We start from the raw sequence: 14,264 nt of genomic DNA, 5'->3' as shown, positions 1-14,264 counted from the left end.
GTCTTTTACATCCAGGTCTTAATTTTGCTCACTGCCTTCACTGTTTCACCTGTTTTGCCCATCAAACACCATCTGAGAATGTACTGCAGCTTTAAGGAAGTTGTTTAGTTTCAGTTTTTTTTTGTTTTTTTTTCTTTTTAGGATATTGTTTTTTTGCATACAGCTGGCATCAAGACTGAAAAGATGTGTTTATTTGAGCTGTAAATGTTCATTTTCAAGCAACCGATCGTGCACACAGACACTCTGAGGAAGTCGTGATTGGATTTATCTTTACTTAGATACTATTGTAAGCCTGTTCACTGCTGTTCGCAGTCAAATGCAACAGTAGTTTTAGGGATTCTTGCTTTCATACACATGGAGGTTAGGATTTCATGTATGTTAAAAGCTGGTAAATTATGTACACCTCTACTCCTAATGACTAACAGAAGTTTAGTTTAGATATACTGACTTTTTATTTTATTTTATTCATTTTAGTATTTTTTTTTTGTTTGTTTGTTTTGTTTTAACAATAGGATGACTATGATAGCAGACTTGAACTCTGCAGCAAGTGGTCCGAATGTGAAAAAAGCTCTCTACCAAACTGTTTTTTTTCCCCTCAAAAATACTCCTTGTACCATTTAAATTATTTGTAAAGTCTTTGATTGACTGGTTCCTGGTTCATTTCACTTGCGTTTTTTTTTTTTTTTAAAGCAGACATGCGATTTGTAAGCTTTTGTGTCATGAGCTCAAACCACCTGTTGATCTTTGGGCAGTTTTCATATTTAATATATAGGAAAATAATCAAAGTATTCACAATGTTATCAAAGCACTTTTCATGCTGAGTTCAGGTGCGCCAAGTCAAAAAAAAAAAAAAAAAAAAAAAGGATTTTTCTCTGATTTTTCACCAAAGTGTAATTTAGATAGATATGAGAATCAGAGATGACGTCCTGCAGAGCCTTGTGTGTGTGTGTGTGTGTGTGTGTGTGTGTGTGTGTGTGTGTGTGTGTGTGTGTGTGTGTGTGTGTGTGTGTGTGTGTGTGTGTGTGTGTGTGTGTGTGTGTGTGTGTGTGTATGGTCCTTTACAATGCGTGTGTGTTAATATGCACACGTGGTATAAATGCCCATTATACTATCTGGTTAATATTGATTATAAAGTGGTCTTGATTTCACTTATTCTGGGTAAATGTGAATGCCTTGCATAAGAAAAAATAAATTCTTTTTTTTTTCTTTCTTAAGCAGCTCTCTGAACTGTGTTTTTGTTTTTTTGTTTTTTTTCTTTAAAAGGTGAAGAAATAGATATACTCAAGCACAATGGAGAAAGTGTCCTATATTATTCTTGTTCTGCGTTTCTACTCATCGCGAACTTTGTGTTCACACTGTGTCCCAAATCATTCTGCATTTTCAACAAATTAAACATTTGGGTTTCAGATTTCTGTGGAAGATTAAGCATGCGTTGCTTCTCCTGCATGCTGATGATCTCGGACATATTCGATCATTAGTTTCGCAGGTTAGCTTCATTTAAAGGCAGAGTATGTAAGATTTCAAGGCGATTCTTTCCACCACCAGGTGGCAAACACCAGGTCGTGAGCAAAACCACAAAACTGCTACCTCCACAAACGACCACAGGTTGGCAGTAATGAGCAAAACTCTCCCCTCACCCCTCCTCCTTGCCAGCTCCAATGAGGGCAGGAATCGCTTGTGAGCTGTAGCTCAGAGCCGCTCTGTAATAAATAGGCTTATACTCCCCCTACTGGTGGGAAAAAAGTACTTTTTTTTTTTTTTTTTTTTACTGGTCAGAAAACATTCAAGAAGGGTCTTTGTCATTAATTAAACTTGTAATTTAATAACACATCAAATATGGACAGACTGGAACCTACATGTTTAAAAAACTATCTAATTATGATTGTAATTATTTTTTTAGTTAATTTATTTTGAAAATGTTGAAAATCTTACGTACTCTACCTTTAAGGGAAATACTAATAATATTGTAAGTTAAAAAAATAAATACAACAGGAACAGATTTTCAGTGCTCTACAAGCTGTTTAAAATTTTGAACCTGTTTATGAAGATTAATTTGAAGCACTTATTTGAGTGATTTGTTCATCAAAATGAATTTATTTTGATTATTTTTCAGGATTTTCTGTCATTCACACTGATTTAGGAGAAATGAACAAAAACAGTAAATGTATGATAATTTGGGTCTCAGTGTTTGTATGCGATTTGTCCACTTTCGATTTCTTAGTCTGATTGCTGAGGGGAACACTAAATCTTGAGTTTTACATTGTGTACGTTTTGGAGCATTTTGTTCCCTTTTTCTGTCATTTAAAGAAAGAAACTGAACTATGCAAAGTGTCTAAAAATGGTTGCAATCATTCAGCTGCTGTTATTTGTCTGTATGTTAGAGCAGGGCTGTGTAAAACATATGTAATGAAACAAAGATCACAAGTATGAGACATAAACAAGCTGAAACTTATCCTGAACTTGACCGATACTTATAGGTTATACGCTCAGCGGTGTTGCATCACCTCCTGTTTTAGTAACACTCTGTAAACTGAGTAGAGCAACTGGCTGCAGTCTCCAAAGATAAATATTTTCCCAATTCCAGACGATAGTGAGCATAGAGTTGTTTCAGAGAGGTCAAGCTCACCCCACATCTTACTACATCACCTGATTGATCAGCTGTTCTGCTAACTATCTGTATCAGTGTTTCTACATCTGGCCTCCCTTTGCTTTCTCTTCTGCAAGCTGCTTGGCAACCTAACCCCCCCCCCCCCCCCCCCCCCCCCCTCGCTGCTATGTTTTAGGGGAGCAGGGGTTAAGGATATTCAATACTTCTACAAATGATTACAGAACTTGCGGTTTGCGCTGTTGATGCAGTAGTATTCCAGTGGTGTAGAGAAGCTGTGTTTGCACCCATTAATCAGTCAGTGAGCACACAAGGTGTTTTTGATTAAGACTTTTATTACAAAATGTTAAAAAAAAAAAACTTAAAATAGCTGTTGGACCACTGAGAAATGACTAAAAATGATCATAATTTAAATAGATAAATACAGATGCCCATATCAGCCCCAGCACAGGTTGGACTTCTGATGGGGGGCACAGCTGCACTGATGCAAAACAAACAGAAACTAAAAGGCTACCTTAACCTTTGACCTCATGAGGTTTGAGTTTCAATGCTGCAGGAATGATGTATTGGTGAAAGTGGTCCTGCTTCAGGTTCTGTTGGAAATTCAAGAACTTAACAGTGATTCGGTGAAGAAAACAAATATTTATAAAAAAAAAAAAAAAAAAAGGACCTGTTGAGAGTGGCGAAAACCACAAACAATTTGTGCGATGGTTGCGTCACAGCATAGCAATGACCAAGGCTGCCATTTGCCATCCTGGCGTGCGGCGTCTCTGTCACTGAAAGAACGTTTGCCCTGCTCAGCAGCTAATTCTCCTGGCACGAACCTACAAGGAAAAACATGAAAAAAAAAAAAAACATTTGAAAGATGGCAAATGGGAGATACAAGTTTTGTAGGAACTGCAAATACAGTATTTTTGATATTTTATTGTTTTCATTAATAAGAGTAAGATTCCTCTTCAGTTGACTATAACCCTTGTGATGGACTGGCGACCTGTCCAGGGGGGTACCCTGCTGCTCGCCCAGTGGTTGCTGGGATAGGCTCCAGCTTCCATTTGGACTAAGTAGTTAAGAAAATGGATAAATAGAATATATTCCTGACTCTAGGGATATTTTAGAAAAATGGGTAACAAGTTGTTGGTATCAGATTTTGTTTTTAGGGACAATTGCATACAATTATAGCCCTGCATAATACTGACAGTTCAGCACCTAATAAAATCAAATATGATGAAACTTGTGCAATATAAAAAAAAATCTGATTATAAGCCTCCAACAAAGGGTCACAAAATGTGACATGCAAACAGGGATTCTGAGACTGCTCTAATTATGATTATTAATATGCAGAAATGACAAATATAAACTATGAGATTGGAAGAAGTTGTAAAAAAAAAAAAATTTATTTTGCAACGTCTCACATCTGTAATGCATGGAGTGGACGTTACAAAAGAAGTCACTAAAATGAAAAGTGGTCCCAGGCATCATAGCAATAAAGTGCTTAATCAGAAATAATAACACCCAGTGCTTATGTTTAAGCAAGGCATAGTTTGTGTAACTTATGGTTCATACATGTCTACTCTTCTCAGGAGCTTTTTATGCAGCGTGCTGCACATTTTGTACAAACATCCAGGAGGAGAAGTCCTGCTGGGAGACTTTTCTTTTTTTCCTCCAGCACACTGAAAAAACTTTTTTTTTTTTTTTTGTTTTTGTCCTTGAGTTTCTGCTAAACTAAAAGTAAAGTAGACCTAAAAAGCAACGTTCCTTATGTTTTTAATTGGGTTTGAATTTAAAACTGAATCTGTCTCAAGGTTATTACATTAGAGGCAGATTTTATTATATTCTATTTGCTTTATTTTATTAATAAAACCATAATGCAGTATACTTTTATGAAATTATGGACAATTGTTTGAGCTTTTTCATGATGTGCTCTCTTTGGAAAAAAAATGGATAAATCCTGCTTTTCTGGGAATCGCAGTCTCCCCCGATGTTCCACCAAACATTGGATTTTCCCTCCTTTAAGAGCAACCATCTATTAAGGTCAGACTGTGGTCACTCACATGTGCCGAGGCGCTCCTCAAGGAAACCAATCTGCTCGCTGAGGGAGTCAATGCGGTCTAGTTGCTGGAAGGAGTGGGAGAGTAAGGTGGTTTTCTCTGAGAAGCCCTCGTCCAGCGACGGCAGGAAGAAGTTGCTGAAGGGGGCCAACACTAACTGTAATTTCTTAACAGAAGCACAAAAATAAAAGCAGATTAGGGAACAGACCTGCCTCGTAAAGAAAAATAGTAACCCTTTCATCTTAATTTCCTCGTCATGCTTGTTTCTGTCGACACTTTTTAATATAAAAGCACCGTGCAGGTCTGGCATTTTAAAGATTGTATAGTCTGAGCTGCTTGGACTTATAAAACTGTACATACAGAAAAAACCAGAGGTGTTCCTGCTGAACCGCACTGGGAGGTATCAGAGTAGGTGGCATTTATGTGAGTTTCAACATGTGTTGAGTTTTCTCATGTACCTTTTCCAGGAGCTCTACTCTGTTCCTCAGGCTCTGGACCTCCTCTGTCATATTCTCCACCAGGCCCAAGCTTCCACCTGCACAAAACATAAATGACACAGACATCAGGGAATTTATGGCCACTAAGAGTAGAGGTGTAGGGAAAGGTTAGGGCATAGATCTAAGGTGGGGAAGATTACATTTACTGTAGAGATCCCTTGGAGCATCCTGCCTTCATCAATCTAACTAATCTATCTAATTCATTGATGGAAAGGCCACTAGCAACGTCTCTATCTGGAAATCAGCATGAGCTGCGAAGAGACAGGGGGAATTTAGGGGACAAGGGAGATTGTAGATATGAGAACGGCTATAAAAAAAAAAAAGGCAATACACGAGCTGAAAGGGAAGCCACCAAAAATAGACAGGCAAACTTTAAGCCTCCGAATGAATCCACTCGAGAGGGAAGCAGGACCCAGCAAGGGATCCTTGCACTACCCCCAAACTCTGGTTTGTACTTCTGCAGACAGACCAGGAGATGTTCAATCTCTCCCAGATGTGGTCCTTAACTGAGACTAGTTCAAGTTGAGAAACGGGGCGAGGTGGAAGAAGAGGAGGTGTGGGAGGAAGAAGGGGGGAGGCAGGCAATGACCCCCAGCAGACAGAGCTGATGGAGCTGGAATGAGAAGACAAGCACTGGCCAAGAGCTGAGGGGAAGAAAAAGGAGGCAAGAGAATAACTCTCTTGGCAGAGAGAGAGAGTCGACTTTCTGAACATTTAAACTTGTTTACATTTGTGATCTCCATCAACATCCTTCTGACATGTGCATATGAGCTGATAGAAAAAAATGTCTTAAGCAAAACATGTTGCAATATTTTTGCATTTGAGCCGGTCAGCACGAATAAACACACACCCACAACAAAAAAACACTCTGAAGCTTTAAATACTATAAAGATCTGTCATATTTTAGCATTTTTTATGCCTTTTTTTGGTGTTTTTTTCCCTGTCTTTTAGCTGACTCAGCAATCCATCATGTTGTCGTAGAGTTCAGCTTTCAGGCGAGAAAGTTTTCAAGTCTTTTCTCTCCTTTTTTTAAAAAAATGTTGATAAATAGATGGGAGTTTGGAGCAGGGCCTGAGAAATTTGGCAGTCTCTCATTCATAGAGAGATATTTCTTTCCCAGGAAGTGCAAGAAACTGCACCCCCCCTTTTTCTGATCTTTACAGTTTGGTGACTCACAGAAAAAAAATCCCTACGGCTGAAAAGTGTTGGGAGAAATCAGGAAAAGGTAAGTCTATTTTAAGGCTTCATGTTGCTTCATTTCCCAAAAGAACACTATCCCTTACACAGAATAAAACTTAAAAGGAATATGCTGGGGTCAACCACATCTGGACACATGGAAGGGGGCGGGGGGGTTGAATTATTTTGTTGCTTAGATACAACAAGCACACATAAGCGAATCTGGACTTTTTCATGAAGACAGACAGCATTGCAACATTTTTAAGGGAACTAATGGAGTGTGCGGGGTGAAAATATGTCTGTATTAGCATGAGAGCTCTATTAAAGGCAGATGTTTGCTTCAATCACAGCACTCAAAGGAGTAAACTGAGTCATTATCAAAGTTCCAGTGATCCCAGTTTCACTGCATGGAGCCAGCCCGCATGACATCTGTCTGGAGTCGGCACCAGTCGCAGTGCATTATTACTCACGGTACGAGTTGAGAGTGGCATAGCGCGTACCAAAAGTAATAATGGACCGCGAAGCTGGCCATGTTCTTTTCTTCTTCTGTCTTGCTGCAGAGCACAAAATTATACAGTGTGAAGTATGCACACAGCCCCGTCCTGCTCATTTACCCGCATCATGGTGGCCACCCACTGTTGCCTGGCCGTTCTGGGAAGGATAAGGAGGAGGAGGAGACGGAGTTGGAGGAAGGCTCTGACAGGACCGGCCGTCTCCAGCGAGAGTGAAGCCGTCTCTGCACGCACATCGATAGCTGCCAGCTGTGTTCACACATTGCTGGGTGCAAGGCTGCCGCCCGCTGCACTCATCCACATCTGACAGGCAAGAAAGACATGAAAGCTGGTGTGAGCGTGAACACAGAGACCTGTGTGTGGCTGTGAAGGTAAATCTCAGGGTGTGATTGACGGTACCAGTTTGGCATTGGTGTCCAGTCCAGCCAAGAGGACAAGCACACTGGTTTGGTCTTAAGCAGGTGCCGCCGTTTACACATGGGTGTCCACACACAGCTGGCAGAGACATGGAAGGGGTTAGAAGTTATTACAGATGAATATTTACTACTATCAGTCTGATTTGTTTCATTTGAACTAGAAACTCATTTCAATGCCGAGATTTTTACCAGTTAGGTCTGTACATGATTGGATGAGCTGGAGGGATGCCCTAATCTAATGCAATGATGCCCTAAGCATTCAGAAATATCACGTTTTATGTTTTCTTACAATTTTCTTATCTGTATCGCCCCCTCTGCAAACCTTTTCAAAAGCAATGCTTTAAGAGGTGCCTGTTCTTCTCTGCGTGTTTGGGAAAAACCTGTGAATGTGTGTATCAAAGATGCACATGACGAAGTTCACCTCTGTTGCAGCTGGAGCTCAGTGCATACGTTAGGTTCTCACTTCAGCTGCTTATTTATAGTCAATTAAAACTCTTTGTTCATCCAAACTCTGCATCAGCCTCCACTTTTGTGCTGAGCTGAACAGCAACACCTGTAAAAAATACTTGTAGTACTTTTAACTAAAAACACTGGTGCTAAATGATGCTTAGCTCATTTTTTGCATGGTCAAAGTAAAGGGCAAGAAAATTTTATGTGGTAAAATTGTTTGAAATTCACAAAAGTTTTTTTTGAAAAAGGAAGAAAATCGGACCTTTGAAGACACTGCTAAGTTCCCCGTGCCGCTAAAAAGCAGTATTAGGTGCAGCTGATAGCACGTAAGCTTGTCACAGTCAGGTGTTCATCCAGCAGATCCAGGGCATTGACTGCTTTTGCCACTGTTTCCTTCAGGTCTCTTTTGTGTCTTTTGTTTTCCTCACCATTTATTTCAACCTTTAGAAAAGGTTTGAGCTAAGCAAACTATGCTTAGCTATGCAGCTATGCGTCTTTATAGCAAATGAGCAACTATAGTATGTATATTGTTCTTCCAAAATGTTCAGCTATTATTCCTTAAAAACCGCAGCAGAGTCCAGGTACAGAACATCAGCACACTTCTCTTCATATTACCTTGATTGCAGTTATGAGAGTGAAATCGTCGCCAGCCTGGGCAGCATTCTGGGTAGAGCTGTGAAGGCAACACTGCTCTGCTCACCTGCCGGTAACCCATCAAATATGTTGTCCTGTGGAAACACACACACACACACACACAGACACACACTGCAGTTAAGGGTTTGGTATTATTCATGCTGTCATCACTGCGGTGTGTGTGTGTGTGTGTGTGTGTGTGTGTGCGTGTGTGTGTGTGTGTGTGGTCTGCTCCCTTTCTGTGCTCAGTCAGACTGCAATACGCTGATAAGAGAATGAAAATTTGTTGGAATACTGAAAGCGCAGACATCTGAGCTTTGTACAGAGATGAGTGAAGGTTGAAGGGAGGTCACGGGGGTAAAAGCAGCGGAAAGTCAGATCTAAAATCTAAGATTTTTTTACAGCCGGGTGAGAGTGTGGTATGCTTGACGGAGGAGGAGGAGGAGGAGCAGAAACGGGGTGATAAACCGAGGCAAACAGTCATAATAACCAACTAAAAACTTGTTTTAATAAAACTAATTTCTCAAGACTGTGACTGTGTGACGCCGGTTCATGTTAGAACAACAAGAATGAAAACGATCCAAAAGGAAAAGTGAATATTTGGGCAGAGAGAAGATGAAGATGAGGGGGATAATGTGTGGAGGGGAAGGGAGGGAGGGGGCAAGAGAGTGTCAGAGATGGAGAGACTGTAAGTACAGAGCGAGGCTGAGTCCAACATAAACAAGGCTGCGGTCTCTGTGGGCAGGCAGCTCATTTCCCGTAGTTACAAAAAGTACTCGATACTTAGATTCCACGCCAGTATGTGCCACCGTGACCCAGTTCTACGTACGCTAACGTGTGTTTGTGTGGGAGTATGTGGAAGAAACACAAGATCTATTTCAGACTGCGCTCCTAATCCTTTCTAACCGTGTCAAGCATTGTTTACATCTGGAGATGCCCTAATTAAAGCTTTGTTTTGACGCTGATGTAACCGGAGTGCTTCAGCAACTCAGGCTGAAGATGATGTTCTTCCTATTGTGTGTGTGTGTGTGTGTGTGTGTGTGTGTGTGTGTGTGTGTGTGTGTGTGTGTGTGTATGAGAGCATGTCTCACTTGTAGGTGCTGCAGACGCGATGGCCCTGACACAAGGTGATGTAAGGCTTGTGCACCGGCTGGACATATGACTCCGTTGCCATAACAACATTGTGATGGGGTTCCCGGCCGCACACCCTCCTCCTGCAATAACATGGACATGTAAGTTGCCTTCATCAGAAGCTGAGCTGGCTTTAGATGCACACTTTAAAGCCCACATGTCCCCTTTTTGACTTGAAAACATCCAGATTGGAGCCTTAAAAAAAACTTCTGACAGACCCGGTAAGTCACTCCTGAATGTGTCAGTGGTTAAGAGCTGAACTTTGACCTCCATGTCACCATTTGATCCTTTTCTTGGTTTATTTTGGTCTTAATGCAAATCAGTGAAAAATGACAAGAGGCTGAGACATCGTGGTGGAAATTTGACCTTCATCAATGTTTAAATATCATTTGCGCAGTTTGTGTTGCCGAGGATGTCGACTCCTCCGTCTCGGCCACTAAAACAAACAGCTCAGACTGACAGTTGAAGTGGACGCGTATCTGAGATTGTTGTAAAGATACTGACAAGATGACAGGCCATAATAAACACAGGAAGAGTATTAAGTGAGCTGTTACCCATGGTGAGCGAAGAACTGGGGAGTGGCCATCACATGAAGGATGAAGAAGGAGGAAGAAAGGAGCAGCGTTTGGTACATCGTCTTCCTCTTTCCCACGTTTCCTCACTGGGTCTCTCACACTCTTCTCTGTGCCAGTGGGAGGGAAGAGGAGAGGAGGATGAAGGGGGAGGGGTAAGAGGACTGTGGATGGCAACCAAAATCTCCTCACGTTGGATGTGTGTGTTCTCCTCCAGGAGGATGACCCCAGCTACCTGTGAGAAGACAGAAATCTGAATTACTCGAGTACTGGAATACTTTTTTGTCCAATAAAATCAAGCAAAAAATAGGAAGAAACTTCAATGAAAAACACTTAATTCCTCGACAGCCACAGATCAAACCTAATGGGATTTCAAAAGAGATGGAGACAGCTGTGTCATGACTGAGAGCAGACTTCCAAAGGAAACCGAAGCAAAGCCTGAGGTCCTTTTCAACAGAATTAGCGCTTATGAAATGGATACATAGAGCAGTGCATGTCTGCAGAGGCTCTGTCATGTAGAGGCTGATGAGGATGGGCATGGTGGGGGCAGTAAGGGGTGAGAAAGAGCAGACCTGCAACTCCCCAAATCTAAAATTAAGAGCCGGATGTTATCAAGTCGAGGATGCGAAAGCTGCCAGCAGATCTGTCACGTTTATGTCAGGCATGGATCTGAGCGCTGCGTGTCTTTACAAAGGAGGGAGGCTGTTGTGCGGAGGAATGGCAAACATAAGCTGGGTGGCCCTGAGGTGCAAAACGCAACCACAAATCGCCCGAAACAACAACATTTCAAACAGACGACCAACAATGCCAAAGGAAATAAACTCGTTTAAATAAAACACCACATCACAGAAATTCAGACGATAACGAGAAAACAGAGAGAAATTCTAAGAAAAGATTACCATAAACTCAAAACACAAGATTTTAAACCCACAGAGAGAAAACAACAAAATGTTTGTTTCTGTAATGTTTGTTTGATAGAATATGTTTTCTGAAATTTGTTTTTATCATCTTCTTCTTTGTTTGTTGTATTTTGCACCTCTGGGCCACCATGCAGTTTTGTTTCCTTTCATCTAAGCCTCAGACTCAAACAGCTGAAATACAAGAAGTTTATTTTGTGTTTGTCTCTGGATTTATTGTGACACTGTTAATTATAAAAGAATCAATTGAATGTTTTTCCCTGCTGAGTGATTTTAAAAGTCATAAAGCAGAGATGTTGTGATCACTTGAAGCTTTTATAACCAGCAATAAAAAACTGACATCTTTAGGCTGGTGTTTTGGGCTTAAAACTCCTGCAGCAAGTTAATGTCTTGTTAGATGCATCTATACTAACATTAACACTGCTACACACACATAAACAACCTGTAAACACACTCCTTAAACTCTTCTGCACCTGCATAGACTAGGAGATTTAAACAGAGAAGCCCAGGCAAGGTGAAAACCTCTAAGTTCACAGAAATGTTCCCGTACCCCTTCACAGATATATTTGATTATCACATACTGTACAGGATTAAAGTAAAACCTGAGCTACCTGTTTGAAAGCAAGACTATGAAGAGTGCAGTACAGTCAACCCAAAGTCCTCCTTTACTGCGCTGCCAGTCAACAGACATGTATTAACACAGCAGACACTAAACCCCTGGGAAATCTCTCAGTGCATTAAAGCCAGCCAGGTGCATTGGCAGGCTGCAGTACTGAAGCATTCTGGAGATCCCTGTGTTTTCCTGGAGGTGACGCTGATCCTCAGATCACAACCTGCATGTCTCTGTGATCCTCCTGCTGGCTTCACGCCCAGCAACACGTTTAAAGCCTGCATTCATTCCCAAACCACTGCAGTGAGATGGACTGTCAGTGCAGCAGGGGGCATTTTTGAAAACTCCATGAGAATGTGTGTGTGCGCTTGTGTGATACAGCTTGGTATGAATAAACTGTCTGTGAGAAAGTTGCTGCACGTCTTCAATAAATCTGGAGGGGAATTATGTATGATTTTATCCATGCTTTTCTTAAAAGAGGATGTTTATAGTCATTATGAGCATCTGTAATTACAGGTTTCAGGCAATGTGTTGGTGTGAGCAGGTATGTGCTTCAAAAATCCAACATTTTCTTCTGCTCTCTGCATGCACCTGCATTCACCACGCGAGGGCGCTGTTTTACAGCATCGACGTCTTGGGACGTGCGTTAACGCCAACATCCCTCATCTCTCCTTCCCCGTAGCACCCTCACGTTCACACACGCGGACACACACGCTCACACGCCGTAAGGAGGTGACTTCTCAGTCGTCCTAGAAGTATACATGTAAAAGAAATCCACATTCTCCAACGCTAAAAAGGCAAGCAGGGATGCCAGACCAGCGCGCACAAGCCAATAACCACAGAGCAAACTGCAGAGCGCATGCATGGGTACATATTAAACAAACCACAAACCGTACAATGAGCAACCAAGCCGGGATTTATCCATGAAAACCCCACAGTGCAACGCTGCAGGGAGCAGGAAAACAACACACGAGGCTTCAGCAAAGTCCTGGAGAGGCAAAAGTCCAGAGATAAAACTCCGCAACTAGTCAGATTTCTCCTGGAGCTCAGACTGTCAGAGAGCATGGGGGGTGATGGAAGAACCTCCTCCCACTCCTCCAGCTGGGTGTCCCACGGCTCAGACTGCTTGCTACGGGGGACCCGAGAGTGACGTCAGCATGCAGACAACTTTTTTTCATTCATTAGCAAAAAGGAAAATACCCAGTGTAACAGCTTACTGATGCAGTGCTCGTGTTCTTAGTTTATGAAACGATTCTTTTAGCCCAGAAATGATTGCACTGATAAGAACTCAAAGCTGGAATTGTCATTCTGGGGAAAGATTGAATTAATTCAGACAAGCTCTGCTGCACACAGAAGTCATGAATTTTGTCTTCCAAAACAAAAGTTGCATTACTTTTGTTTATTTTATTTTATTTTATTCTTAAAGCAAATCTAAAAAAATAAAATAAAATGCGTGCTTTAACCTACTAGAAAACTGGAGGAAATTTATTAAAAGCCAAATTTATAAACAAGAAAAAAAAAGATTAAATAGATTATTTTATTTATTGTGAAAATAAAACAATAAAAAAAAAAAACAAGTCTTTACTATTTGTTTGTCTGGCTTTCACTGGTTTGGATTTAACTTAAATAACTTTGTCTTTTTTTTCTTCTTATTTTTTTACTTTAATGCTTTAACTATAGACTCATAGAGAGAAATACTTTATATGTTGGGCTTGTATTTATAAAGCAGGCCACTGGGAGTTTTGACCATTAGACATTATAATGGTTCTGCTCCTGCATTTTACTGTTATTTTACACATTTTAAAAGTACAAGGAGCAGTTCTTTCACTTATAGTATAATGTTTTATAAGAATGTTGAATGATGCATGCAAACCAAATCCTAATCATTCATCGCAGCCTTTAACACACAGCAACTCTGCACAATGCATATGGCCTCTATGATCAGCAATGGCTGATTATCATTTTGCATATTTATCTACTCTGCTTCATTATATTTTACCCATTATTTTTCAATGAATCAGAATATCTGGCTAATAAAACTAATTAAAGCTTTAAGATGTAAAATTTCATCACGACAATACACATTTATAACAAAGACAGTTGGAATGTAAAAATCCTACCCTCGCAGTATTGGCCCGTGAGGTGCGTGCGCGCGCGCAGGTCGAGCGGCGGCCATGGGCACGAGCCACCGGACTGGTGGACTAGAAGGCTTCTCCATGGTGCCAGTTTCTTTATAAAGCTCGACTATGGGGGTCTGCAATGAAAAACCCTCGCGGCTGATTCTTGGTGCTCCCCGCGAGTCGACTGGCGGCAAATGAAATGTCTTTGGGCGTTTTTCAGTTGCTTTTTATGCAAAGCTTCCTGTGGAACGCAGGAATTGGATGGACATTCCCAAACCGGACTTCCTGTGAGTGTTTGCCGCTGATAAAAGCCCTCTCCTGCACAAACACTCTCCATCCTGCTGGAATCTGATTTTGAGGCAGTTTTGAGGCTCCATTGTGGAGCAGACATCTTGAAGAGGGCAAAATGCATTCAGTCTTCTCACCTCTTGGCCTTTTGCTGCACAGCACAGGAGAAAACATGCATAACTTTTTTTTTCTTCTGAGTGTGAATACATTTCCAAATAGTTCAGTCTAACTGCAAGCTCCTGTTTTGGATAATGACATGAGCCCTATAGGCTCATGTTTACAGCTGTTA

At 41.1% G+C, this 14,264-nt stretch overlaps 1 protein-coding gene across 3 annotated transcripts; it reads right to left on the bottom strand.

Annotated features, from left to right (window-relative positions):
- Positions 1 to 2,979: 2,979 nt before the first annotated feature.
- egfl7 (EGF-like-domain, multiple 7) lies at positions 2,980 to 13,871 on the bottom strand. 3 transcript variants are annotated; one of them, XM_079256184.1, is made up of 10 exons: positions 13,688 to 13,871; positions 10,233 to 10,275; positions 10,023 to 10,150; positions 9,429 to 9,551; positions 8,320 to 8,432; positions 7,238 to 7,333; positions 6,941 to 7,141; positions 5,112 to 5,188; positions 4,657 to 4,819; positions 2,980 to 3,429 (listed from the first exon to the last, which is right to left on the bottom strand). In XM_079256184.1, exons 3-10 carry the CDS (start codon positions 10,100 to 10,102, stop codon positions 3,410 to 3,412), a joined length of 873 nt encoding a protein of 290 aa, XP_079112310.1. In that variant the 5' UTR covers positions 10,103 to 10,150; positions 10,233 to 10,275; positions 13,688 to 13,871; the 3' UTR covers positions 2,980 to 3,409. The 3 variants fall into 3 exon arrangements, with proteins under 3 accessions (XP_079112310.1, XP_079112311.1, XP_079112309.1); XM_079256185.1 differs by lacking the exon at positions 13,688 to 13,871 and adding an exon at positions 12,159 to 13,678; XM_079256183.1 differs by lacking the exon at positions 13,688 to 13,871 and adding an exon at positions 12,159 to 13,678 and having other exon boundaries at positions 10,023 to 10,275.
- Positions 13,872 to 14,264: the final 393 nt, after the last annotated feature.

Source organism: Telmatherina bonti (genome assembly GCF_933228915.1).
Source record: "Telmatherina bonti genome assembly, chromosome: 17".
Lineage (NCBI taxonomy): Eukaryota > Metazoa > Chordata > Actinopteri > Atheriniformes > Telmatherinidae > Telmatherina > Telmatherina bonti.
Note: the sequence above shows the minus strand (reverse complement) of the source record. Positions and strands in the feature narration are given on the sequence as shown.

Bases quoted from the DNA above. Each gene is read 5' to 3' on its own strand.
- egfl7 (XM_079256184.1), bottom strand. From the start codon at position 10,102: ATGTACCAAACGCTGCTCCTTTCTTCCTCCTTCTTCATCCTTCATGTG. The intron at 7,334-8,319 runs GTAATATGAAGA...TGTCTCTGCCAG, and splicing joins CTCTCATAACTGCAATCAAG to CTGTGTGTGGACACCCATGT. The intron at 3,430-4,656 runs GTGAGTGACCAC...TTTTCCTTGTAG, and splicing joins TGAGGAGCGCCTCGGCACAT to GTTCGTGCCAGGAGAATTAG.